Raw genomic sequence first — 26,065 nt, forward strand, 5'->3', positions numbered from 1 at the left:
CTATATAGTAAATAAAATTTTGATAGATATAAGTTTCAAAAGATCAACAATTGATCATAGTATTTACATAAATCAAAAAATAATTGGCTTACTATTGTTGCATTGTACGTGGATGACTTTTTGTTTCAACTAATGTTAATTCTGAATTAATTTTCTGATAGAAAATTTTATGATTAAGAAATTAGGGGAAGCTAAAAAATGATTAGGGATGAATATTACTAGAAATTATGGAAAAGGTAGTAAAGCTATCGATTATATTCTTCAAATATGTATTGCAATAATTCAACATGTCTGATTGTGAACATGTGAAAACTAAATTGAATTTTGATTCAACAAAAGAGAGTTGTAATGATGAACCATATAAGAAATTAATAGGTTTATTAACATCTTTAGCAGTATTAACTAGTCCTGATATAGCATACTCTGTTAATTTCTTGAGTCAATTTAATAATTATCTCAGTGTTGAACACCGGAAAAATGCAAAACTCATTTCAAGATCATTGTTCAATTTTTACTTCAGTCAAAAGGAACTGAGTATTTGAAATCGGTACTAAAATTGTATCGACCAATACTATTGACCCATATTAGTGGGTTTGACTTGATTTTTTCAAATGTTAACTTTGGATCTGAATCAATGAAAAATTTAATTTTTACCAAAATAAAAAGCAATGAATAAATCAGTAGGATAGCATTTTTGAAATGGCCATATAGCACCTATTCCTATAACGATTAAAAGATTGGAAACTTTAGTGAACAAATAGGTAGGTATCTACATTTGTATACAAATTTGATCATTCATGACATTGAAATTTTCAATAAATAGTTGCTTTTTAAAGTATTTTATACCTTCATTGAATTGCTGCAAAATTGATACCAATTTCGAAAGTGACTGCCATGTTAAAATTCTTCATATACTGAATGATCCTTCAAAATTTATTTCTGTCGTAACATTTTGACTAGTATTTCAACTGATATATTCCATACGTTATTGAAATCAATATCTTCAAAGTACTATTCAAAAGACTTAATAATGGAATTTAGAAGAATATGTCTTTCTCAATTTCATAGTCATATATGATATGATGCATAAGTCCAAATTTAATTAATTCACATCTAAAGTGAATGTTATCTTTAGAAATATTCAGTATAGCTATAATAAACCAACTAAAAAGAGACATAATGAATAGACTTGCCTTTCAAATACCCATGGCCTATGTTACCTCATAAGCAATTACCTATAATATCTTATCTTGGTAAAACCTTTTTGAGAAATCAGGTTATAAGTTTGAGAGTCTCTAATTTCCAAGGTTCATTAATACATGTTTCAGTTGAGCAGAAAATAATATAACAGGGTATATATAGTTGAAATTATTAGTATGAAAGATTTGACTTATTCATTATAAATTCAACAGCACTGCACTCAAATTCTTCAAAAACGGAGTGGTCACTTATATTTTTGCACTCCTCTGTCGTAAAAGTGTATATTTTAGATATTCAAAAAACACATGGAAACTTTCGACTGTTATCTGACTAACTTGGCTCTTTTTTTCCAGTAATAAAGCCAATTGTGAATTATCTATAAGGAGTTTTTCTATCTGTTTAATACTGTTTCATAGTAGCATAACTTTTACTCCAATCCAAGACTGAATTGATGAATGAAGCTTCTGTTCTCTTTGGTAGTTCCATCTTCTGTCGCAATAAATTCAAATTCTCACGAAAGGGAATGTAATTTTATAGTTTGTGGAAAATAAACGAAAAATTCCTGAAATAAAGTAACATTCATCCAAATAATACAAACCCTTCAAACGAACCTGAGTTGAGGAAATTGCATTCGATGATGATATCAATGTTCATTTCCAAATTTTGACAAATATCTATCGAATTTTCGATTCGCCGAAGACTTTGCATTTTATCTGTCGGCATTTATTTAAATATTGAATAACAATTTTGGAAACTGCAAACTTTTTCAAGAACTTTCGTATATCGAAATGGAATATTTATTATTAACATGACACTGACAGTCAAATTGTCCACAGATACCACAGAAATATGGGACTTGAAATGTCAAAATGATCCGAAACACCCCGTATACTCGAAAACCGCGAGGAGAATCGAAGGTTTGGGATTTTTCCCGGGATCTCCAGACGATTTTGAGGGGGGTCTTATTCTTGTCATTTTTGCTCTAGATGGTCCCGTTTGGGCTGTGATTTTACGTTTAAAGTTTGACGTATATGTGCAAGCGGTTTTATATATACTTAGATATAGTAAGTTATTATAGCCATCGTGTAACGAACAAAACACGACACGAACGGCACAAGTGATTGTACACCAATGAATTCGTAAGCACTCTGTGAATACCAGTCGTCTAGTGTGTGACGTCAAGACACTTACACGTACTATGAAATTATTCTTCCAAGCGCAACTTCAAAGTCCCATAACTTTTTCATTTCTAGAGATAATTCAATGATTCTTCCACATTTTTGTTTCATTTTACTTAAATTTTTGGAATTAATCCTTAACAAAAAAATGTAAACTAGTCCATTACTCAGCTCATGTTTATCAGTTATTGCTTATTTTACCAAAAATCTATCCCGACTTTATCCTATACGCGTAGGATATCTCCTCGCCGTCGGCTTCTCACTCCCCGCTAAGAGGAACATTCACTCAATCACAGATATTTATAATATCAGAAGGGAAGAGCTCGGTCGTGTCCGATCTTTGTGGTCTCCCTGGTTCTCGTCGATCTTCTGGTCCCCTTACACGCGATCCTTGGACCTTTCCATCGCTTCTTAGGATTTTTCTCACCTAAAAGAACAGCTTTTTGCATTATATTACAAATATACTCACTAAGTCCTAGTTGCTTGATATTTCTCTCGAGATTTTTGGGTACTATTCCTGTTGTTGAGATGATAATTGGAATAGTTCTCGTTGATACCATTCCCCACTGAACCTGAAATTCGAGGTCCCTATATTTTGAAATTTTTTCGACCTCTTTTTGACGCATATTGTTGTTATTTGGTATTGTTACGTTGATGAGTATTGCTGTCTTTTGATGTTTATCAACTAGCAGTATATCTGGCCTGTTGTGAGGGACTGTTTTATCAGTCAAAACTGTACGATCCCAGTACAGTTTATAGCGTTCGTTTTCCAGGATGGTTTCCGGTTGGTACTTGTAGTATGGCACTTTTTCAGAATGAATTATTATTATTATCTAGGGATAATGCATATTTTTGCTGTATTTGAATTAATGGGTGTTCTTTAATGCTTGAGAACTTTCAATAATAATACAATACAGAAATATTGTTGGAAAGAATTCTTCATTATTATAATCATAGGGTCTCTGTTCCATAATATGCATGCTCAATCTCACTTCCCCTTTTAAAAGTAAACGATTCGAGGCATGCCTCACGCGCTTCCTTGTCTAACGCATTATCTACATCGATACGACGAGAAATTGAGAATATACCTACGCCTTTGAAGGCGGCTTCTGAATATACATAGGCGTACAATTTTGCTTTCGCCGTTTTTCCCGAAACCCGAAGCTTCATTGTGAAAAACTGGTTGGCAACTTCTCTTTCTACCATCTTTCAGACAGCGTATGAAAACCGCGTTGACAAAAACTGGTCATCATTTGGAGCGTTCCACGAATCGATCCAATTTTTTACTTCTTCATAAAACCGACTGGTCAGCAAGACCATATGCCATTGATCGAAACAAGTGATAGTCCGAGGGAGCAACCTCTGGAGAATGAGGCGGCGGGTGAGGTAGGACTTCTCTTTTCAACGTTTCCAAGTATGTCTTGACCACTTTCGCAACATGGAGTTGAGCATTGTCATTCAGTAAAATCACTTCATCATGTCTTTCGTTGTATTGCGGTCGTTCGTCTTTCAATGCTCGGCTTAAACGCATTAATTGCGTTCTATAACGCTCGCCTGTGATTGTTTCAGTCAGTTTTAACAACTCATAATACATTACGCTGAGCTGGTCCCACCAAATACTGAGCATGGTTTTGAAACTGTGAATTTTCGCTTTGGCCGTCGACGTGGAAGCATGGCCGGAATATCCCAATGGTCTTCTGCGCTTGGGATTATCGTAATGAACTCATTTTTGGTCTCCAGTCATAATGCGATGCAGAAATCTCTCCGTCTTTGCCTTGTAAGCAGCTGTTCACAAGCAATCGAACGCTATTCAACATCTCTCGGCTTAAACTTATACGGCATCCAATTTCCTTGTTTCTGAATCATTTCTAGACTTTCAGGCGTTTTGAAATGGCTTGTTACGTGACTCTTAATGATCTTTCCAATACTTGTTGCATTTGACACGAGTCTTGATCAAGTAATGTATCCAATTCTGCATCTTCGAAAACCTTCTTTCTTTCACCACCAAGCTGGTCTTCGACGTCAAAATCACCGTTCTTGAAACGTGGAAACCACTCTCGGCACGTTCTTTCACTAACAGCGGTCTCACCATAGATATTTGAGAGCATTCGATGAGCCTCAGTCGCAGATTTCTTCATATTAAAGCAGAAAATCCAAACCTCCAGCAAATGACGAGAATTTGGCTCGTAAGCTGACATGTTTAATCGGAAACAAGACACAAATCGAATGATATTTCGATGGCCTTATGTTTACAAATACCTAAGCTTATTGTAATACATCTATGATCTATTCATTTCGACTACACCTAATAATTTCAGGCTTATGTCCGTCGCTGCTCAAATAGTCCAATTGATTGGTCCAGTTTTTCACTCTTGATTGGCCTGTCAAGTTTTTTTTCAGATTTGTGTAAGTATGTGACAGTTCATCGTCAAATATAAATAATGCTGAATTTCAAATTGTTTACCTTTCTCTCTGTGAAATAGTCTAATAAAATTCTGCTGGTTATTGAATTTATTTCAAATGTCTATATCTATGTACTTTATAACTCAACTGAGTTGTGAACACCACTTATTTTTATTATAAGATAAATCTTTAGACTGGTCGACCTTGTTGTGAAAATTCAATCACTTGAGGTAACTAATGATAATTCCTCGCAAAAATTGGTCTCTTGCTCTTATTCCATATCTCCAATTGTAGATTCTATGCAGGAGTCACCACACAATAGTTAGTTTCTCTTTTGAAATTTCTAATAATTATTCTACTCAAGGTTTATTCTTTATTATTCTTCTATTCAAACTCAACGTGTAAAAATTTCGTTTAAGTAGCATGAGTCTAATTAGAAATATCAGAGAGAATTATATATTTCTTTTCTTTTAAACACCTCGTACCTTAGTAACGAAGCTACTTATATGACCTTTCTTTCCATTTTCTAATATCTCTTCCTGAAATTTTCGATTTCACAATGTTAAAGTAACTATATTCCTAAAATACTATACTTACCTTTCACTTACCTTTAACAATGTTGCAGAAGCAAAAATAAGAAAAAAACTGTTACACTACTTAGGTTTTCAATTCTTCTTAACAAAAATTCGAAAATTACTGGTGTGTAACATGCAACGGATACATAGAGTGATATAATAAATACAACAGAATGTCTTGTTTGATGTGTTAAAAACAATTTTTCTGGGAAAAACTACGGTAATAAATGCATGATTTGTTCTTAGCCCTTTCTATACAGGAATTACTTGGATAATTTGATGTAAACTCTAAATTGGAATATCTATGCCAACTTTCAGTTAAATATCTTCAGAAGTGCAGATGCTACGAGAAAAAAAAACATGTTCTTATCACTTTTCTTTCTTGAGATTATCCGAGTAATCTCTAATTTGAAAAGCCCTGTATATAACATTTAATATATCGGTATAACATTCTGAAAGGACATTTCACAATGAAATTTATTTATTTCGAATGAAATCGACCATTTCTTTGAATTTAACAATTTTAAAAAAATTAATGTTGCTCGAGGTTCGTTGAAAATTCCCTCTTTCTTATATCTTCTTACGTCTTTGTATTTATTCGCCTCCTCTCTACAAATAACTGAAAAAATGGAAACAAATTAGTCCATTCTCCGTAAGATATTCTGAAGTTCAGGAGTAATCGGATCAATAAAACTTTATTATTGCTTCCTGTTTACATACTATATAACTGAATTTCCGTATAAACCTCTTCATGAACTTACAAAATTGTGTGTGGAAACTGTCGAATATTTCTCGAGATACCGAAATAAAAAAAAATTATCTCCAAATACTTCGTTTCTCACGAATTATTTAATGAACATTCTGCTCATTATTTTGCCTCTGATTTCTTAATTTCGGTACAATTGGATAAATTTTTTTTCAATTAAAAAAAAAGTGTCTGATATAGATATGTTCTTACTGAAATATTCAATTAAATTCCATCTGAAAGCGATATAATAAACTACGCCAATTTGTGTACTTTCATTTATCACTAATGAAAAATTCGGAAAATTAATTTTTGTAGATTTTTGTGGAGAATATTTTTTTTGTACCTACTCGATTATCCCTAAAAACATACATTCTGTAAAAAGATTCAAGAGGCCATTTTTTTAGTGGAACTCTGTTGATTTCAGAAATGAAATGATTCACTCGAAAAATACACAGTGGTGTAGATTTTCAATAGGAAAAGGATGATATAATATTTTTTTTTAGTGGAACTCTGTTGATTTCAGAAATGAAATGATTCACTCGAAAAATACACAGTGGTGTAGATTTTCAATAGGAAAAGGGTGATCGCTCCTCTTTATCTAGGCCACTAGATAATTTTGTTAGGAGTCACTTACCTAATTCGAAACATTTCAATATCTTAACTTCACTGCCTAAAAATCAAAACAAAGAATGTAATAATACTAGAGATACAAGTAAAAAAGTGATATAATTTCAAACTTCAACTTTAACCCACTATCCCGAAAACGAAGTTTGTTAGGATATATGTTTACATAATTTTTTTTCGTGACAAAAGATATTCTATCTACAGCTAAAGTTATTGCACTGAAATCTGGACCATCCTGTATAGTCCAGTCAATCTGTGCTTACACGGACCCTCACTCGAGTTTTGGGGTAGATTTGCTGAACCCGAATCTGAACTGTGCCACCAAAATTTCGTGACGGGTCTTCAAAAACAAGGTAAAAATTTTATTTTTTGGGGTTTTGTGGATAGAAACAAAACAATTCTTCGTGGATGGCCTTCCTATAAAAAATTTGAGTACCCTTCGCATAAATACTACGACGGTATTATTTCCTTAATATATTCATTGAAATCAATATGAAGAAATAAACCAAAATTCAAAGAGTGATTTTGAAAATGTTTATTTATAAAAAAATGATGGTTTCATAGTTTGATTTGAACCCATCTGAATTGTATTGGAAGAAAAAATTATTGAGTAAAAGACATGCCATTCATAATAAATTAAAGTTTTGGAGTGAAAAAGTGAGTTTTTGTAGAGACAGATGTAATACGCATATTTTCAACTATCGTTTGAGCAAGAACGGTTTATCGGATCCAACACCTCAATGACAGGAATTTGTAGGAAATCATTTACGAAAAATTGATATTTTCCGAGTTATATGCAGAAAACCACCAAAAAATGACATTTTTAACTTTTTTTGCATTTTTTTCAATGTATCGTCACGAAATTTTATTGGCAAACCTCTGACTCGGATTTAGCACCGCATAAAACATATAAAATCAAGTGACCCCAAAACTTTTCTATGAAAAACACATAGATATTGACTGGAATTTACAGAAAAACATTTTCGAGCTCCGTGAAAAATTTCGTGATGATAACATCTTCAGAACTGAAAACATCATCATCATATTTCAGTGACAATAGTTCCAAGTTCCGACCTTGTACAGATAGAATAACAATTTCAAGCTTCTTGCAAAATTTCATGATGATAGCGTTATCAGAATCATAAAAATTTAAGAATATCGAAAAAAATTAGGAAAGTACTGAAAAAGCACCAATTGCGTCCTTGGAGATCACATGTATACCTATATTGAATTCTGCGGTCTCTAACGGGGCCACTGGCACCTCACTTCACGCTAGTATTTTCCTAATTTTTCCACAAATTTCTAAATCGAATTAATTGTTAATCAATTAATGGTTTTTCCGTAGACATCCCTCAGAAAATAGAGCAAAGCGTTTTTTCCTTCCAGGAAATCGTGGGAGTTCTCCCGAAGAGGAATTATTCGTTGTTTTGATATTGTTTCATCTGAAAGGAATCAATCATTACGCCTGTTCAGGTGCTCTTATAATGTTTTCTTGTAACTTGTGAACACAGGTTTTATTCGGGCTGTTCTGACCTTGTGTATTATATTATCTGTCATTGATTTTCTGTTACTCAATTATTGGGTAATATCGAATGACTCATGTTTGCTTATGGCCTCGATATTGATATTTCCAATACCTATTACACCTTCGAAATTATCGTGAAAAAAAAATGAGGAGAGCGGAGACGTGAAGTCAGGAGCTTTTGAGCGCTCTTGGCAAAAAGAGCCATCTTGCAGAAAAATCTCCTAGATCGACTTAAATCTAAGGATATCCATATATTCTTTTGGGATAAAGCAATACAAAAAATTATCAATTTCAAACAACAAAGCATGTGTATATGTATTCTCAGTATTAGCAGAGGAAGTGCAAGCACAGAGCACAAATAAAAACCTCGCAGCAAAAACTCTGTCTCTTCGTATAGGTGCAGTGACTAGTTTGTGTATTTGTTCACAGAATAAGCTGACACATTTATATTGAAGGGCTTCCTCTTCATCCTTTCTCTTCACCAATGGTTGACGACTTCATAAAAATCTGAAATCGAAAGAGAAAATAACCAAAAAGGAGAACTAAATGTTAGTTTCCATTACATATATTGATTTGAAGTTAGCCATCCATTCTAAAAGAGAATCTGAATCTGAATGGATTGCTTGAAACCATCATGAATTTTATAAATTGGTCAAGTATTCATCAAGTGGTCAATGGTTTCTTCTAGACCACACTCACATAGTGGGCTTTCAATAGAAAGCCATTTCAAGAACATACTATTGCAACGACCCTTTCCAGTTTCAAATCGATTTAAAATACACCAAATTATCCTAGGAAGATTAAAACCTAGAACTTGAGAGACCTGAAACTGGCAAATCTAGTATATGGGAGGTCAGATACAATTGGAAATAAGTTCTGGTTGAAATGAAATTTTCACCAAGATTTCTCGACTAAGACCTGTCTGCGAATATGAGGTGGAAGTATGGTAATCAATGTAAAAGTGTAGATCTAAAAGTTCCAGCGTTAACGTTAAGCCGTGCATCAATTTCATCTAAGGATAGATGAAGAAGAGACATAATGGGGAAAATAAGTCGAGTATCTAGGTGGTACACTAGAAAACAGACCTACATGGAAAAACTATATAAAATAAGCAAAGTACAAAACAATTCAGAAATGAGCAGACTAGTCTCACTCATGAGAAGAAAGATCCAAATGAACAAAATACGAAACCAAGAATGGCCAAGTCAACTCCAAGACCTCAACTAATATATGTATGCATGGGCAGCTTGCAAGCAAAAGCCATATCACGAAGATTCAAGCAACAACAAATAAACAGCAGCAATTAATGGAGCTGTGTGAGGAACAGAACCAGCCACAGATTTCATATAGAGAAAGCCGAAAAAACTTTTAAGAGCAAGTAAACCAAATTGCAAGCTGAAGGGACTAGTTGACTACAACCCTGTTATCCCTGTCGAAGATCCAATGAAAAACCCAGAGATCATCTACCTAGGAGCAGAAATTGAGTGCACTCAATCACAAATATCGAGAAAAAGAGACCCAGCTATGAATTAACACCAGAACTCACGACAAAGACCGTGAAAGAAATACAAACAAAAGTAGACAAAAAATTAAAAGGCAATAAGATGGCCAGAACATTAGACTAGCAGGTTAGGCTATTTAGCCTAACCTGCTAACAAGCTACCTTATGGTAGCTTGTTGGTCTCGAGTAAGTTGGTTCAAGTAAGTTGATTGTTCACGGAGAAAAATTAGGTAACTTTCTGAACTACAGGATATCTTTGAATGAAAAAACTGATTTATTTCGGTTATTTGCAGTTCATTTTTTTTTGTTGGTTAATCAGGAGGAATCTCATTGAACAAGCTATCTTATGGGAGGTCGAACAGTTCAAATGAAGATCTACACTGTTCGACCTCCCATAAGGTAGCTTGTCCAAGAAGATTCCTCCTAATAAACCAAAAAAAAAAAAAATTAACGGCAAATAACCGAAATAAATCAGTTTTTTCATTCAAAGATATCCTGTAGTTCAGAAAGTTACCTAATTTTTCTCCGTGAACAATCAACTTACTTGAACTCACACTATTGATAAACTTCATCTTCTCATAAAATTTAATTAATAGATTCGGAAACAAGGGAATTATAATAAAACATTCTTTTCTATCTTCCAATCATAGATTCGTACGAATATTTCCACGAATATTTATTTCGTTATATTGCAACTGATTTCAGTTCGATCGGATGTCTATTTTCTAACTTATCGAGAAAAAATAATCTAATGGCTATAACTCCGGAACCATCAGATGGATTTTGCTCAATAGCGAACCTAACTGAGATAATCAGAGGCTGGACCAGAATCGAAAATTTCATGTCTTCAACACTTCTCGTTCGAGAGTTATAGTGTTCAAGGTGGACAGCTGGCCGGACGGACATACACAATAGAGTTCGACCTCGCGTCATGACTCACGGATGATTCGTTCATTTTTCGAGCTCCAAATTCGGCGGATTTACATGTTATAAAGTCATCGCGATGAAAATGATTTTTTGCACGATTCAGCTTTCTTGATTAATTACAGTATCTGTTGCCCAGACCTTATGTCTCGTTTATCAGTTGCTAAAGTTAATCCGTCGGTTAAATAATTTTCTGACGTCAAAATAAATAACGAAAATTCTCATATATTCATTCATAAGTTAGACACATACACTGTGTCCGTAAAGTATGGAACAAATTCATTTTTAGCTAAACAGACCATTTTAAGAAATAATCCTGAAACACGTCGATTTTTGATTTTAATATACCGTATTTTAAAATAATAATCCGATATACAGGGTGAATTACTTTCGATGCTAACGTCACCGTCATTTTTTTCAATGGAACACCCCATTTCGTCTCAATTTTCCGATTACTCTAGCTGACCTGTATCACATGTTGATTCCAATTGGTACAGGGTGGACAGAACAAATGAATTAATTCTAAGCAATAATTAAAACATTCACGAATACCAGAAATATTGTAGTACTAAACTGTCATTGAGCACCAATAAATTACTAAACAAATAATGACATTTCACAAAAATCTAGACGACTGTTTTTTTTAAATTGATAAGAAATAATTTCTTTCATATTCTGTCTGCTAGACCACAAGTACCAAACATGTTTGGAAACAGCTCATTTTTATTGATCTAAAAATGTAACAACCTACAGGGTGTTACATTCAAACCAATTGCCGCTAGACAATAAGTATTTTTGATAATATTGTAAATTTAACTAATGAAGAATGTTACGCCTTACTTTATGAACACACACAAAACTATTGTATTTTTGTCTATCCTGTACCAATTGGAATCAACATGTGATACATTTTTGGAATCAGCTGAGCTAGAGTAATCGGAAAATTGGGACAAAACGGGGGTGTTCCATTTGAAAAAAATGACGGTGACGTCATAACTCGAAAGTAATTCACCCTATATATTAGATTATTATTTCAAAATACGGTAAATTAAAATAAAAAATCGACGTGTTTCAGGATTATTTCTTGAAATGGTCTGTTTAACTAAAAAGAAATTTGTTCCATACTTTACGGACACAGATGTATATGTGTATATTTTATAAAATATGAACGTATAATCAGTATCATAATTGTTCATGGTAGTACGACGTATAACTTTTTTCATTCAACATTTTTCCATATTGGACTGGGCTAATGCCCTTCTGTCCTGACACCACTGAGATAACTCAGAACCCAATCATTGTCCACATAGAACTATGAATATTTTAATTTGGATGAACGCTGCCAGATCCACGAATAATGAGCTTAAGTGTGTTGTTGATCACATTTTGCATATTATTGCCTCTTTTTTATTGCATGCCGCACAGTAAAACAATGTAGATTGTAGATTCAAGGGAGGTTCCATTGCACCACGACCTAATGGTCTATTATTAAAACAATGATTAGTAGGTATATGAATTTCATCAAGGAACGGTAAGTGAAACTGTTGGAAAATGACGTTAAATTCAAAAAAATATGGCAATCACAAATACTTAGTATTTTATTATCGGTAAGTAGAGTTAGTTTAGAAAAAATAATCCATATCAAACGAGGTTTCAATGTTCAAAGTGATAGAAAGCTTTCATTTTGTGATCAAATTCCAATTTAGAATCATTAATTCTGTAGAATTTGTCATTAAAAATCGTATCTCGCATGTTCCTCGTTAGAAGGTAAATTATCAATGCTTAGGGGTGGATCCATAATTATGGTTTTGTTTGTCGTATTTATCTCTGATTTTTATCATTCGACCTTGAATGTTTAATATTTCGAGATAGTTTTCCGAAAAACAATCAAGAAGAATCATAATTTTATTTCATAAGGTGATTATTATGTATTCTCATGACGATTTTGCCGATTTTGGTGAGAATTGATTTTTTAATGCTAATTTCGAACATTTCTATGGATCAGGAGGCTATAACTTGGGAACGGGAACCATTAGAAGTTATAGAAAAATTCGAAATAAAATTCATTTCATGCTAAAGGATCATGTTAAAGCTACAAAGGAATAACAATTTTCTTTAATTTTAACAACTTGTGGTGGGATCCTACTAATTTATTAGAATTCGATTCTCACTCAAAATATCTCCAGAACTATACCTAAGACTCAGAGAAAAAAAACTTCAAAGACTCCCGATTTCTTTCTCGAAATAGGAAGATATCAGAAAGCAGATTATAGATATCTTGATTCGTTGTCGAGTTACAGGACTTTCCTGAAAAATCTTGGGAAATCCATGAATCCATGGATTTTTAATTTCAAAGCTCCCTATGCTTTTCTGAATTCACGCTCCACACCCTTTTCGCTTCACATCCCTCTACTGTTTTTTTTTCAAATAGGAATATATGGATTGTGATGTATCAAATGAAAGGACATTCAATTGCACATTATTTGCGATCTAAAACATTAATTCGCAACTGTTATTAACTTGTTTATAAATTTTATTTTCATCTTATCATTTCCATTGCAAGAATTTTAAGGTAAAACTTTATTTTCGTTCACATAACTGAATTGTTCATCGAATGACCTTTGATGCGATATATCACAAGCAATATTTTTCTAATAGAAATAAATTGTTGAGGGTATAAACCCCTAACTTCAAAACTGCATGCATTTCTCAAACTTCGAAAATAGAAATCGGCGGGTTGGGAGTATATTTCTCAATATTTATTATTTCAAGAATAAAAACCTGACACCAATCACAAATTGTTAATTTTGTATTAAAAAAATAGCTAAACAAATCATTTTTTCAATCCCACTACTCAATGCGCAATCGAATGTCCTTTATTTTGATATATCACAATCCATATATTCCTATTTGAAAACAAAAGTAGAGGGATGTGGAGAGTAAATTCAAAAAAGCGTAGGGAGAACTGCTTTTGAAATTTAAAATCGATGGATTCGTGAAATTCCCTCAATGATAATTAGTAAACGAATAATGGTCTGATTGCAGTTGTTCCCTAATCACAAATTGTAAATTATTTCCCAATATTTTAATAAAAAACGGCACAACCAATTCTACTTTTAGCCACATCGCTGAATAGGTAATCAAATTACCTTTCATTTGATGTATCACAATCCATATGTTTTCATTTGAAAAAATTGAGCAGAGGTGTGAATAGAGGGGGTGAGAATATCAAATTCAAAAAAGGCTGGATAAAATGCTCTTGAAATTATAAATAATTCTTCGTACAAGAATAATTGATGAGTTACATTACTTTTTCGGCACGCTGTGGAATGAATTAATACTCGAAATAAATGTAAAAAAAAAAATTCAATCGTTTTTGATTCATTGAAGTTGAGTAGTGTCTGGCAGGGGCACCACAGTCATAAGTATCCGGCAATGGATGACGAGTTATATAAATGATTTGAGCTTGATACTTCAACGAATTCAAGATTGAATTTATCGTCAAACTTTTTTTCTGAAGATGGCACCACCGTTTTTATAAACCAATGAAATATATTTTGAAACGACATATAAGCTTCCATTTTTATGCAGCTCAGTAATCTTACCTGTCGTAGGGGATAAACGTGATCAACAAGGCGGTCTCCCGGAGTGAGGTCCTTAGATTGCACTGCGATCGGACTGACCTCTGCCATTATCCATAATGAGGATTATTATGGATTAATTGGACGATTAATTTTTGATAGTAGGGACTGAATATCCGTGGTCCCTGATCTCACAATTAATATAGATTCTTGTCACTATTGCTATTTTATACAGGGTGTCTACTTCAACACTACTAAAACTTCAAGGCCAGATTCTAACGGGTGTTTTTTTTTCGAGGTAAATAACTTTAAGTTGGCATTGCATTACTGTTCGAGATGGCGACCGATTCAACAGTTGTCAAGTGATTTATTCTCAGTTAGGTTTGGCAATTTATCATGGATAGACTCACGCCTGAACAACGCTTGCAAATAGTGCAATTTTATTTCGAAAATAATGGTTCTGTGCGGAATACGTATCGCGCACTACGTCCATTTTATTTTGTTTAGCGATGAAGCGCACTTCTGGTTGAATGGCTACGTCAACAAACAAAATTGCCGCATTTGGAGTGGAGCTAATTCTCAAGTGTATGTCGAATCACCGTTACATCCAGAAAAACTAACTGTTTGGAGCGCTTTATGGACTGGTGGAATCATTGGTCCGTACTTCTTCAAAAACGATGATGGCCAGAACGTTACAGTCAATGGTGATCGGTATAGAGCCGATTACTAACTTTTTCATTCCTGAATTGAACAACCATGATGTCCAGGGGCTGTGGTTTCAACAAGACGGCGCAACATGTCACACAGCTCGTGCCACAATCGATTTATTGAAAGACCGCCTAATTTCACGTTTTGGACCTGTGAATTGACCTCCAAGATCTAGTGATTTAACAGCGCTAGACTACTTTCTGTGGGGCTATGTAAAGTCATTGGTCTATGCGGATAAGCCACAAACCCTTGACCATTTGGAAGACAACATTCGCAGTGTTATTGCCGATATACGGCCACAAATGTTGGAAAAAGTCATCGAAAATTGAACGTCCAGATTGGACTACATCCGAGCCAGCCGTGGCGGTCATATGCCAAAAATCATATTTAAAATGTAATGCCACAAAATTATCTTGCGGATAAATAAAATTCATGTCAATCGAATAATCCATCGTTGTTTTAATGCAATTTAAAGTTCTATAGCTCTAAAAAAAACACCCTTCACATCTTTAGTTTCTGTTAATTGCCAAAGTAACCACCCACAAACTCTATAGTGGCTGGTTGCCTTTACCTGTGTAGGGGACATGCACAGAAAACTTTCAGCTTTTATAAAATGACAAAGGTCTGGCTAACTTGCTCTATTACAGTACGATGGCTCGACTAAACTGATATAACAACTTGGCGTAATACGCATTCTCTCAATGCAATAGGGTGGAAATTGAGGTAAAAGATCACACGCCTCACATCTCAAAGTTATAATCAAGACGCGTGGGCGTTCTTCTTTCTCTGACACTAAGTACACATCTCCCACACGTTGAATTGGAAAATCTCCTCTGAAGCCCGAAGAACGGAAAATAAATTTGTGCCTACTGCTATACAACTCGACCTTTAGTCCTTTCAAATCGTCCCTTATCCAAACTCGACTGATAGAAACGTTGAATACAAACAACATGTACATCCCCCGCAGAGAAACCTGTACGAGAAGACGTGCTGTTCTTCATCTGAAATTCCCTCTGGCGAAGATTTAATAACTGAATATTTTATTTACACTAGATGTATAGGTATATCTAGGGTACATTATTAATATTTATCTGCAATAATTTCAAGTCTTGCCATGAGATTTTAAATTCTTAGATTGTAATAAAGTTATCCAAAGAATATTGTTTCCTGGTTCTACTCCAAAATCCAAATGGATTAAAAACAAACTGACGGTTGTCGAAGTGCTTTTAGAAGATTAAAAATATTTCATTTTTCGGAGTGTGGAGAAACTGTACGATCATGACCATGATTTGATAATGGTATTGATGTCATAATAACTTTCATTACCACACTAGTGTTTTTTAAATTCATTGCCGCACTAATTTGTTAATGATATCCAATAATATAATATCAACCTCATAGTAGACAATTTAAAATGAAAGCATTCAGAACACGATTATATGAAAACTCATTCATTGTAAACATTAACAACAAAAACCTTTCAGTTAGATTATCACTGCCTATCAATTTACTAGATATGTTGCGAGTGTAAATATTAGACCCATATTGCGTTGTGAATGTATTTACTTTTGTTATTTGAAATATATGGAAAAAAAGAATTTCGTGTGCTGATAAAATATTGCTTTTTGAATGGAAAAAATACAGTTGAAGCAAAATATTGGCTTGATGAACAGTTTCCGGGGTCTGCACCAGGAGAATCAATTATCTTTGATTGGTATGCTAAATTTAAACGTGGCAAATGAGCACCGGAGAAGGCGAACGCATTGAACGCTCAAAAGAGTCTGTCACCGACGAAAAAATAAAAAACCTTACAAAATAATTTTGAATGACCGTAAAGTAAAGTTGATCGAGATAGTAGACATTGTGAAGATGTCATCTGAACATCATATCATTCACGAATATTTCTACATGAGAAAGCTGTGCGCAAAGTGGGTGCCACGCGCGCTCACAATCGATCAAAAGCAACAACGTGTTAATGATTCTGAGCAGTATTTGAAGCTGTTTAAGTGCAATAAGCCTGAATTTTTGCGTCGATATGTGACAATGGATGAAACATGGCTCCATCATTTCACTCCGGAGTCCAATCGACAGCCAGCTGAGTGGACTGCACACAATAAACCGAATCCAAAGCGAGGAAAAACACAACAGTGAGCTGGCAACTTTATGGCATCAGTATTCTGGAATGCGTAAGATATAATATTTATTGATTACCTATAAAAAGGCCAGACCATCAACAACGATTATTATAAGGCGTTATTGGATTGTTTAAAGGACGAAAAATAAGGTGCTGTTTCATCAAGACAATGCGCAGTGTCACAAATCTATAAAATCAATGGCAAAATTTGATGAATTGGGCTTCGAATTGCTTCTGCATCCATCGCATTCGCCAGATCTGGCCCCCAGCGACTCTTTCCTGTTCTCAGACCTCAAAAGAATGCTCGCTGGTAAGAAATTTAGCGCCAATGAAAAAGTAATCACCGAAACTAAGGCCTATTTTGAAGCGAAAGACAAATCATACTACAAAATCGAAAAGTTGGAAGATCGCTATAATCGCTGTATCGCCCCTCGAAGGCACCTATGTTGAATAATAAAATCGAATTCAATCAAAAAAATGTGTTTTACTATGGTAGACCGGGGACTTTTCAATTGGCCTGTTGAAGTCCTTTTAGATGTTTATGGATAAATATCCTAAATATCTTTTTCTACATTCATGCAAAAAGCAAAACTTTATTGGACTATATTTAGTGGAAAAAGAAGTTCTTTATTGCACTCATCTGTCATTCTACTTCAACGTGCTGTCATCTTGACAAACAAATATTTCAGCCTGAAGGAAATAACGATATACAGTTACCAAGTACTAGTACGTTTACAGCAGTAACAAATCAAGAAGTGGATTTAAAAAGTACTTCACTACGAAATATTCTTATTGAAAATTGCACCAATTGTTCATTCACTTTCAACATTGAGGGTAAAAATAAAGTTTGAGTTAAATAGTTCGTAACGTATTAGTTCCTGTTTCAATGCAAATCGATATTAATAATAAAGTATTCAAGTTGCGCTTTTCATTTTCCTACACCTAGTGCTGCACCTCAATAAATCATTTTTTGCTTTTTGCATGAACGTAGAAAAAATATTGTATGCAACTCGTGCAAAAATTGTTTATTGCATTCGACGTATTGTCCAATTTCACGTCGAGTGCAATAAACATTCACTTTTTGCACTTGTTGCATAAATAACTATTGAATTTTGAAGTAATATTCTACGTTGTTAGGAAGACATATTTGTTAGTACTTAGAATTGTCAATACCGTTGTTTTTTGTTTTCACTAAAAGTTGTAGACTTCAGCAACCGAATTAGATTTCCAGCCACTATGTCTTTTCACGGTTAAAAGATCAGCTCCAGAATCAGTCAAGGTCTTATTTCGATATATTTTCTGATCACTCCTACAAGATTCAATTCCCCTATATTTCCAGCAGTAAACATTCCCTACAGGTACAGAACCTTTTCTTGGTAGTGGGGATTATGACTTGAAAGTATACTCAGGGCTGTCGCTAGGGTGGAGGCAGTGTTGCCAACTTGGCATTTTTTATGCTAAATTTGGCATATTTCAGACATGTTTAGCTTTAAGTTTTGGCGTTTAGCATATAGCATATTATTTAGCATATTTTCAAAAACGAAAAGCCAATTACACCATTCAAAAAATAAACATCGTTTCCATAATCAATCTTTAGTATTAACCGATGTTTATAATTTCTACCGTTTGATTATTATCGATATTTAGCTAAACATGATATATGCTTGTCAACATTGCAAAATCTCGACGGTGATCATAGAAAATCAGGAATTTCAATTTTCAAGTAATGTTCTCTGCTTTTGAGGCCACAAAGTTAACATAAATTATAAATTTTCAATATTAGTTGTCAATAAATGATATTTCACGATCTGAATCTGAATCCATATTTCAATTTTGAAATTCCTCACAAAAACAAAAACATTCTTTTATAGCCCTATACAACTCTTATAATATATCACTGTCCTGGATCTATATAATGTAAAATTGTGAATAATGAAAGCTGACAATATTTCTTCCCGAATACTTAATCTATTTGAATAAAATATTCAGTTCAATGATTTGATTGCTAAAATTTTTTTCCCTATAAATTGAGTTTATTTTTATTCAGTTTGTTTATTATAAATATATGTATATAGTCAACACCAAAGTTGAATGGAAATGTCTTCAATTTATGGTGGATTTAGTGAACTCAAACAGTGGGAATTTTTTTGGACAGTACTGCCAGGAATTTCGGAACGCGGGACTATCTATTCTGTGATGCTGGTCCTTCAAACCATAGATAAACAGGTTATATCCTATATGACCTCCAAATTTGTGAAATTCAAGTTAACTGATATATACTAATTCATAAATGTAGGAAAAAAAACAGTCAAAATATCTAGCCATTTTTTCAGCATATTTAAAAAAAAATTAGCATATTTTTAGCATTTTTTGAACGCTACACTAGCTTATTCTGTTGAAGTTGAGGTGGCAACACTGGGTGGAGGCAAGGTAGGCGATCGACAAATTTTCAAAATTCAAGGGTGGCATTTCAAGCTTGATCAACAAAAAGCATATGTGTAGAAATTCAAAAACAATATAATAATGAGAATAATATTCATAATAATAATAACAATAATGATAATAAACAAAAAACAATTTAAAATTATATTAGCAATCGCAAGAAATCTAATATAATTTTAAATTGTTTTTTGTTTATTATCATTATTGTTATTATTATTATGAATATTATTCTCATTATTATATTGTTTTTGATTGATCTACTCATTCATTTTGCCAACGATCATATTATTAGATAGTATTCATTGGTATGTGTGAAGTTCAAAAAGTTCATAGAAAAAAAATTATTATCAAGAATTCGTGGGTTAATATCGGAAGTTCCATTCATAGTTTGCTTCCAACACTTGGACTTCTATATTCTACCAGGATAGTACTATATTGTATCAAAACTGCAGACATTTTCACGGATTCGTTGGTCTGTGAGATGCAATCATCAATTTCGAGACATTCTGAGGAAAATGTCTTGGCACCCCATTGTCAGATTATCGAGATTTGTGAGAAACAAATCACATATCATATGTAAATGACATCAACAGTGATCACAATTGTTATCCCTTAGGATGTATGATTATGATTTTTCCATTTTCCCCCATTACAGCTCGCGATACCTGGTTATGAACATTTCGGCTAACATATTTGATATTATTGGACATCAGATATATGAGGATTCAGTTATTATGTTCTCTCTTGAAAAAATCTCAAAATATGTCGTTTCTCGGTCATGTGAATTATTCTGGCGTCATCTTGTGGCATGAAAAGATGTATGGAAGATCTTGGATTTTGTATCTCATTCCATAGCCAATGTGGAGCAGCGTATAAAAAATTATCGATGGCGGTGCCTTATATAACCAAGGAAGATCATTTCTCAGTCGGGTTCTGGCCGCCGAACATCCAAATTCCATCAAAACCAGAAATGAGAGCTCCCCGATTGATGAGCAAAAACCCCGAAAATTGCAAAAAATCCATTTTCAAAGCTCCATATCTCGAAAACGGTCCATTTTTGAGCTTTGTGGCTAAGGACTTTTCTGATCAGTTCATCAAGAACTACAACATATCAAAAATTCAGCCAAATTCACGGAAAGCCATTTTCCGTACTAAACGTGCGGGGTCCTCCAAATGAGATTTAATTCATTCAGCAACAACAGGAAAGAACACCCACAAATTCAATTAACATCGAAAACCATCAAAGTTGCCGCATTATACCTTATATGTACTAATAAATATCCAAATATCGCGTGATCCCCCTCATAGTGCAGTTTACGGGTTATTGACGCTAAAAAAAAACACATGCACTCATCAGGCTTGTCGGCGATCGGTTTGCTAAAAGTTGCCGAATTTTATTGTCGCTTGGGGCAGCTTCTGGAATCAGAATTACTTTGATTTGATTTTAATTCTCCAATCAGAATGTTAATTCCTCGGTAAGGAATGCAAAATATACGAAAAACGATACCATTTCACCATTTCCAACTTATCCTTCTAAGGAAATACAAGAGTTTTTTTAAATTTTATACCACATTCCATTATAACAGGCCAATTGAAAAGTCCTTGGTCTACCAAAGTAAAACACATTTTTTTTGGCAAAATTCGATTTTATTATTCAACATAGTTGCCTTCGAGGACGATACAGCGATTTTCCAACTTTTCGATACCATTTTTGTGATACGATTTGTCTTTCGCTTCAAAATAGGTCTCAGTTTCGGCGATTACTTCTTCATTGGCGCAAAATTTCTTTCCGGCGAGCATTCTTTTGAGGTCTGAGAACAGAAAAAAGTCGCCAGGGGCCAGATCTGGTAAATACGGTGGATGCAGAAGCAATTCGAAGCCCAATTCATGCAATTTTGCTATTGTTTTCATTGATTTGTGACACGTCGCATCGATTTTATCATTTAAACGATCCAATAACGCTATAATATAATAACCGCCATTGATGGTCTGGCCCTTTTGGAGGAGATTAATGAATATTATACCTTACGCATCCCAGAAAACTGATTCCATAGCCTTGCCAGCTGACTGTTGTGTTTTCCTCGCTTTGGATTCGGTTCAACCTGTGGAGCCCACTCAGCTGACTGTCGATTGGACTCCGGAGTGAAATGATGGAGCCATGTTTCATCCATTGTCACAAATCAACGCAAAAATTCAGGTTTATTGCACTTAAACAGCTTCAAATACTGCTCAGAATCATTAGCACGTTGTTGCTTTTGATCGATTGTGAGCTCGCGCGGTTCCCATTTTGCACACAGCTTTCTCATGTACAAATATTCGTGAATGATATGATGTATACGTTCAGATGATTTCTTCACATTGTCGGCTATCTCGATCAACTTCACTTTACGGTTATTCAAAATTGTTTAGTGAACTTTTTTATTTTTTCGTTGGTGACATCCTCTTTTAGGGGTCCACTGCGTTTGCCGCCTTCAGTGCTCATTTCACCACTTTTTAAGTTAGCATACCAATCAATGATGGTTGAATTTCCTGGTGCCGACCTAGGAAACTCTTCAACTAGCCAAGATTTTGCTTCATTTGTATTTTTTTGCCCTTCAAAAAGCAATATTTTATCAGCACACGAAATTTTTTTTGTCCATCTATTTTCGAATAACAAAAGCAGTTTCACTCGCATTGCACTATCTCACAAAGTAACGGTCGGACTGCTGTCAAATTTTGACACGTATCGTTTGAAGATGTACTAACTACAAATCATATGGATTTAATGGTAGCACTGCCATTTGTACATCAGACTGCGGACTTTTCAATTGGCCTAATATCATAATATTTTTAACTTTTTATATCGAATTCTGTGTTGGGCGGCATTATCTACTTTTTTCGAAAAAATCTGGATTCCTGGAAGAATGAATTAAATAATTTTTTTTATTTCGACGAATTTTACAACTGATTTTTATTATCAAATTTACTACATCTTTTTGAATTGAAAAAACGTTCATCCGCATCATCCAGTTGTTTCATTTAATAATATTAAAGAAAGAAACGAAATGTTCAAGAGTTTTAAAGTTGAAATTCAGAAGAAGGATCTGAATCCTGAATTCAATCGTATATTTCATATATTCATTAGAATTACGTTGAGCACGTTTATTGTTTATTACATTCCACGTTTCATAAATCACCTATTCGATTTGAATTTGAATCCCTAAAAAAAATAGCTATACTTAAATAGTTATTTTCCTTACAAGTGCGGAAAGTGGTACTTTTTCGCACCAAACTGCCGTTGGCCGAACGACGCAAAGCGGAGTTAAATTTGGCATAGATACTCAAATTTAAAGTTTTCATCATGTGATATGCTTATTTTGAATGCAAATCTACAGGATAATATTTTTTCTCCAGATTTTTTTCTTTAGCGGACCACTGGTAGTTCAGGAGAATGTAAAAAAAACTTTGGTCTTGTACTACACTTTTTGGTTTCTTGTAAGTTTATCGTATCTGCTACCGATCTCAAGATAAAATTCAGACAACTTTCTGTCACTCCTAAGAAAAATGCAAATTATCATAAGATTCCAATTAGTAAGCTGTAATCAACAAACTAATTATAAGTTTTGGTTCTTATTAAACCAACCTGTAACGAAGATTGATAAAGATTCCATAAACTGGTATATTCATTACAAAAAAGTAGGACTACAAGAAACACCTTGTATCTCGAAAACAAAGCATTTACGGGCAAAAGGTTATAGGACCTTTTTTATTATATCAAAGGAAAATCTTATTTTCCTTTATAACTCCAAATTAGGAACATTCTATATACTCTATAATAAGTTACCCAAGTTGGGTAAGTTATTATAGATTCTTACTTAAACTTAGTACATATTAAATTTAATATTGTTATAATAGTTTAAGTAAATCAAGGAAGAGGATAAACATTAGTGAATTAAGCTTGAATAATATAATATGAGCGATTACTCTAATTCTGAGAATTTGATTTAATTTTCCGTCTCTCTTTTTGTCATTTTTTTTTCTCATATTATCTTTTGTATCTAATCTGGAAATGAATCTATCTTTCTTATATATACCAAATCATTGAACATAACCCACCAAATATTTGAAAAATATTTTCAACTTGCTCTTCATGCGTATTTTATACTTTTCTTCTATTTTTTTCTATATTTATTTGTAATTTTTTTCCTGACATATTTGGGAAATTATTCCGTTATTAAATCATTATTGGTTTCAAATTAAATAGATTTTAACTGCTTTTTGAAATGCATTTTTTTCAATAATTTTCACGCATATTTGCATGTGTAGGTATATCAAACTTTTCATCTAGCATAAAATCCAATCTCTAACACCTATTGTCCGAGATGTTACCAACCCCAGCATCCCAAAATCCCCCAACTCCTTACCATGTCCAATCTCAGGAGTGTTGTCCTCTGGACCAGAGCGCCCACTTCAAGATCCGATCAGTTTTCTTGAATGAAAAGCGCGAGGGAAAGTCGGGAAAATGTCTAACGCGCATGTCCGGAAAGCTCCCGCTCCTCGCGATATATATATATAAAAAATTCGGTTTGGCGGTTAAACAGTTTGCTGTAATTTTTGTGGCGCAGCAGTAGTGTCAAACTTGTGCCGGAATGTCGTGCTCGTGTTGATCTCTTGGACGTTTCGCCGCGTTCTATGATGACATATGAGGTGAATTTTCCGGGTGGAAATTTTACAGGGGAAGGGGACGGCTCGAACGAGACCTTGGATTCTTTTTACTTTTACGAGGTGAGTTTTTGAATAAATTTTTTTTTTTTAATTTTCATTAAAATTGACTGTGATAACTGGTGGTGTTTTGCAAATTCAATTGTAATTGATGATTCAACGTGTTACCAATATTGGAAAGAATGTTTTTCGGAATCGTTTAAGAATGCCTACTTTCTCGGAGCAAATTCTGAACATGAATTACGTTAATCCAGTATTCTGATCCATCGCTATGTAATGTGCTTTCCCGGATTGTTTTCGGTCTTGAAAAGTTACTTTTCCAGTGTAGAGGACATCGAAATTTATCCCTATTGGTCTTGTATACAGGTACATTTTGAATAATGGGTGAATTCACATCAAGAACATGCATTTATTGAATATATTATTGGATACATTCATATTGAACGCTTATAATGACTTTTTTGTATGTTTATTGTTATGTTACAGTTCTCATAATTATTAAACATAGGTTAGACTCTATTTGACAAGTTATTTTCTTTCTCGTTAGTCGCTCTAAATGAATTCATGATATTATCTGAATTGTTAGCAACATTGACGTTTTCTTCTGCGGTAATAATATCACTAACTGATTTCTCTTCGACACTTCCCCCTCCAAATATTTTATCTGATATGACCACTTCATTTCTGAAAGATTCCTCAATAAATCCTTCCACAACTGTTGAGAATTTCCCCATACTTCTGTAACTCAATTGAATCTATCCAAGCGTGTACCAAAATTTTGCAGTTGACCGACGGAAACAATGTTCTGTGCATTCATGTGTATTTATTAGGGAAATTTGAAATAATTGCGGAATTTTTTCAAACTCATATATTCCCCAATAACTTTTCCCTCTTGATTACTTGAAGAAAAAGCGGCAAATTTAAAGTTTTCCGCACCGTATGCAACATATTTTTTGTTAAGTACCATTCAAATATCGTTTTTTACAAATGTTCTTTGCTTGGTCGTTTTGTTATCGGGTATTTGGGATTCCTTGAGAGTCATCATGGAGTCTTTATAGAATGACTATTCCAAAGCAAAAAACAGTTGAACTCGATCAAACTTTCTTGAATCGAATTATGAATGGTCACTTTGATATTTCTCTCATTTATTTCTATAATTATATTTATTTAAGTACCTACTTGTCTTTTAACCAGTCCTCGTAGAAAATTTTTTATTTCCCTAGAGCACGCACATCATTGTACTAGAACCCCATTTTTTTTAGAATTACGCCGTTTTTTAACTGGCCAATTTTTTTTTTTCAACATTTCCTATGGAATAGTATGTACTTGTACTTATGTAGAAATCACTAATTTTTTTTGTGATATCGTTGATATTTAAGAGTGTATATTTAGTAGTCTATGATCATGATCATTTGTATACTTCTTTTTTTGGTGAATCCTTGTAATTGACTATTCCTGCCTGGTTTCCTAATCATATCTACAGATATGGAAAACCGCATATAATGATAATACTACGTATTGGCAGAATAGAACATATAAAAACTATTCCTGCAGAAATATTGAAAAAATGCGAGTCCTCGTCGCAATAATTATTTTCATAACAATCTCATTATGAATCGTTGAGTTTATAACCAAGTTATTGCATATTGCTGAAATTGTCATCAAATAATATTCTGGGTCATTTGAATTAAGATAGTAGGTAGTAGTCAGTTTCCGGTATAACCGGAAGTTGTAGAAAATCAGTATCTGTAGTCCGAAAATATTCTGGAGAGAACATTGCCTCAAACTCTAATATGCAAATTTTCAGCACAAAATTATAAT

At 33.7% G+C, this 26,065-nt stretch overlaps 1 protein-coding gene and 1 pseudogene across 1 annotated transcript in view; both read left to right on the top strand.

Annotated features, from left to right (window-relative positions):
* Positions 1 to 14,275: 14,275 nt before the first annotated feature.
* Positions 14,276 to 14,447, top strand: LOC123683559 (annotated as a pseudogene).
* Positions 14,448 to 24,114: 9,667 nt separating this feature from the next.
* LOC123681630 (cardioacceleratory peptide receptor-like) overlaps positions 24,115 to 26,065 on the top strand; it is a 146,862-nt gene continuing 144,911 nt past the window's right edge. Inside the window, exon 1 of the mRNA XM_045619851.1 lies at positions 24,115 to 24,307. Within this exon, the coding sequence (XP_045475807.1) occupies positions 24,215 to 24,307 (93 nt within the window). The 5' untranslated portion in view covers positions 24,115 to 24,214. The remainder of the gene's footprint in view (positions 24,308 to 26,065) is intronic.

Source organism: Harmonia axyridis, chromosome 6 (genome assembly GCF_914767665.1).
Source record: "Harmonia axyridis chromosome 6, icHarAxyr1.1, whole genome shotgun sequence".
NCBI classification, from domain to species: domain Eukaryota; kingdom Metazoa; phylum Arthropoda; class Insecta; order Coleoptera; family Coccinellidae; genus Harmonia; species Harmonia axyridis.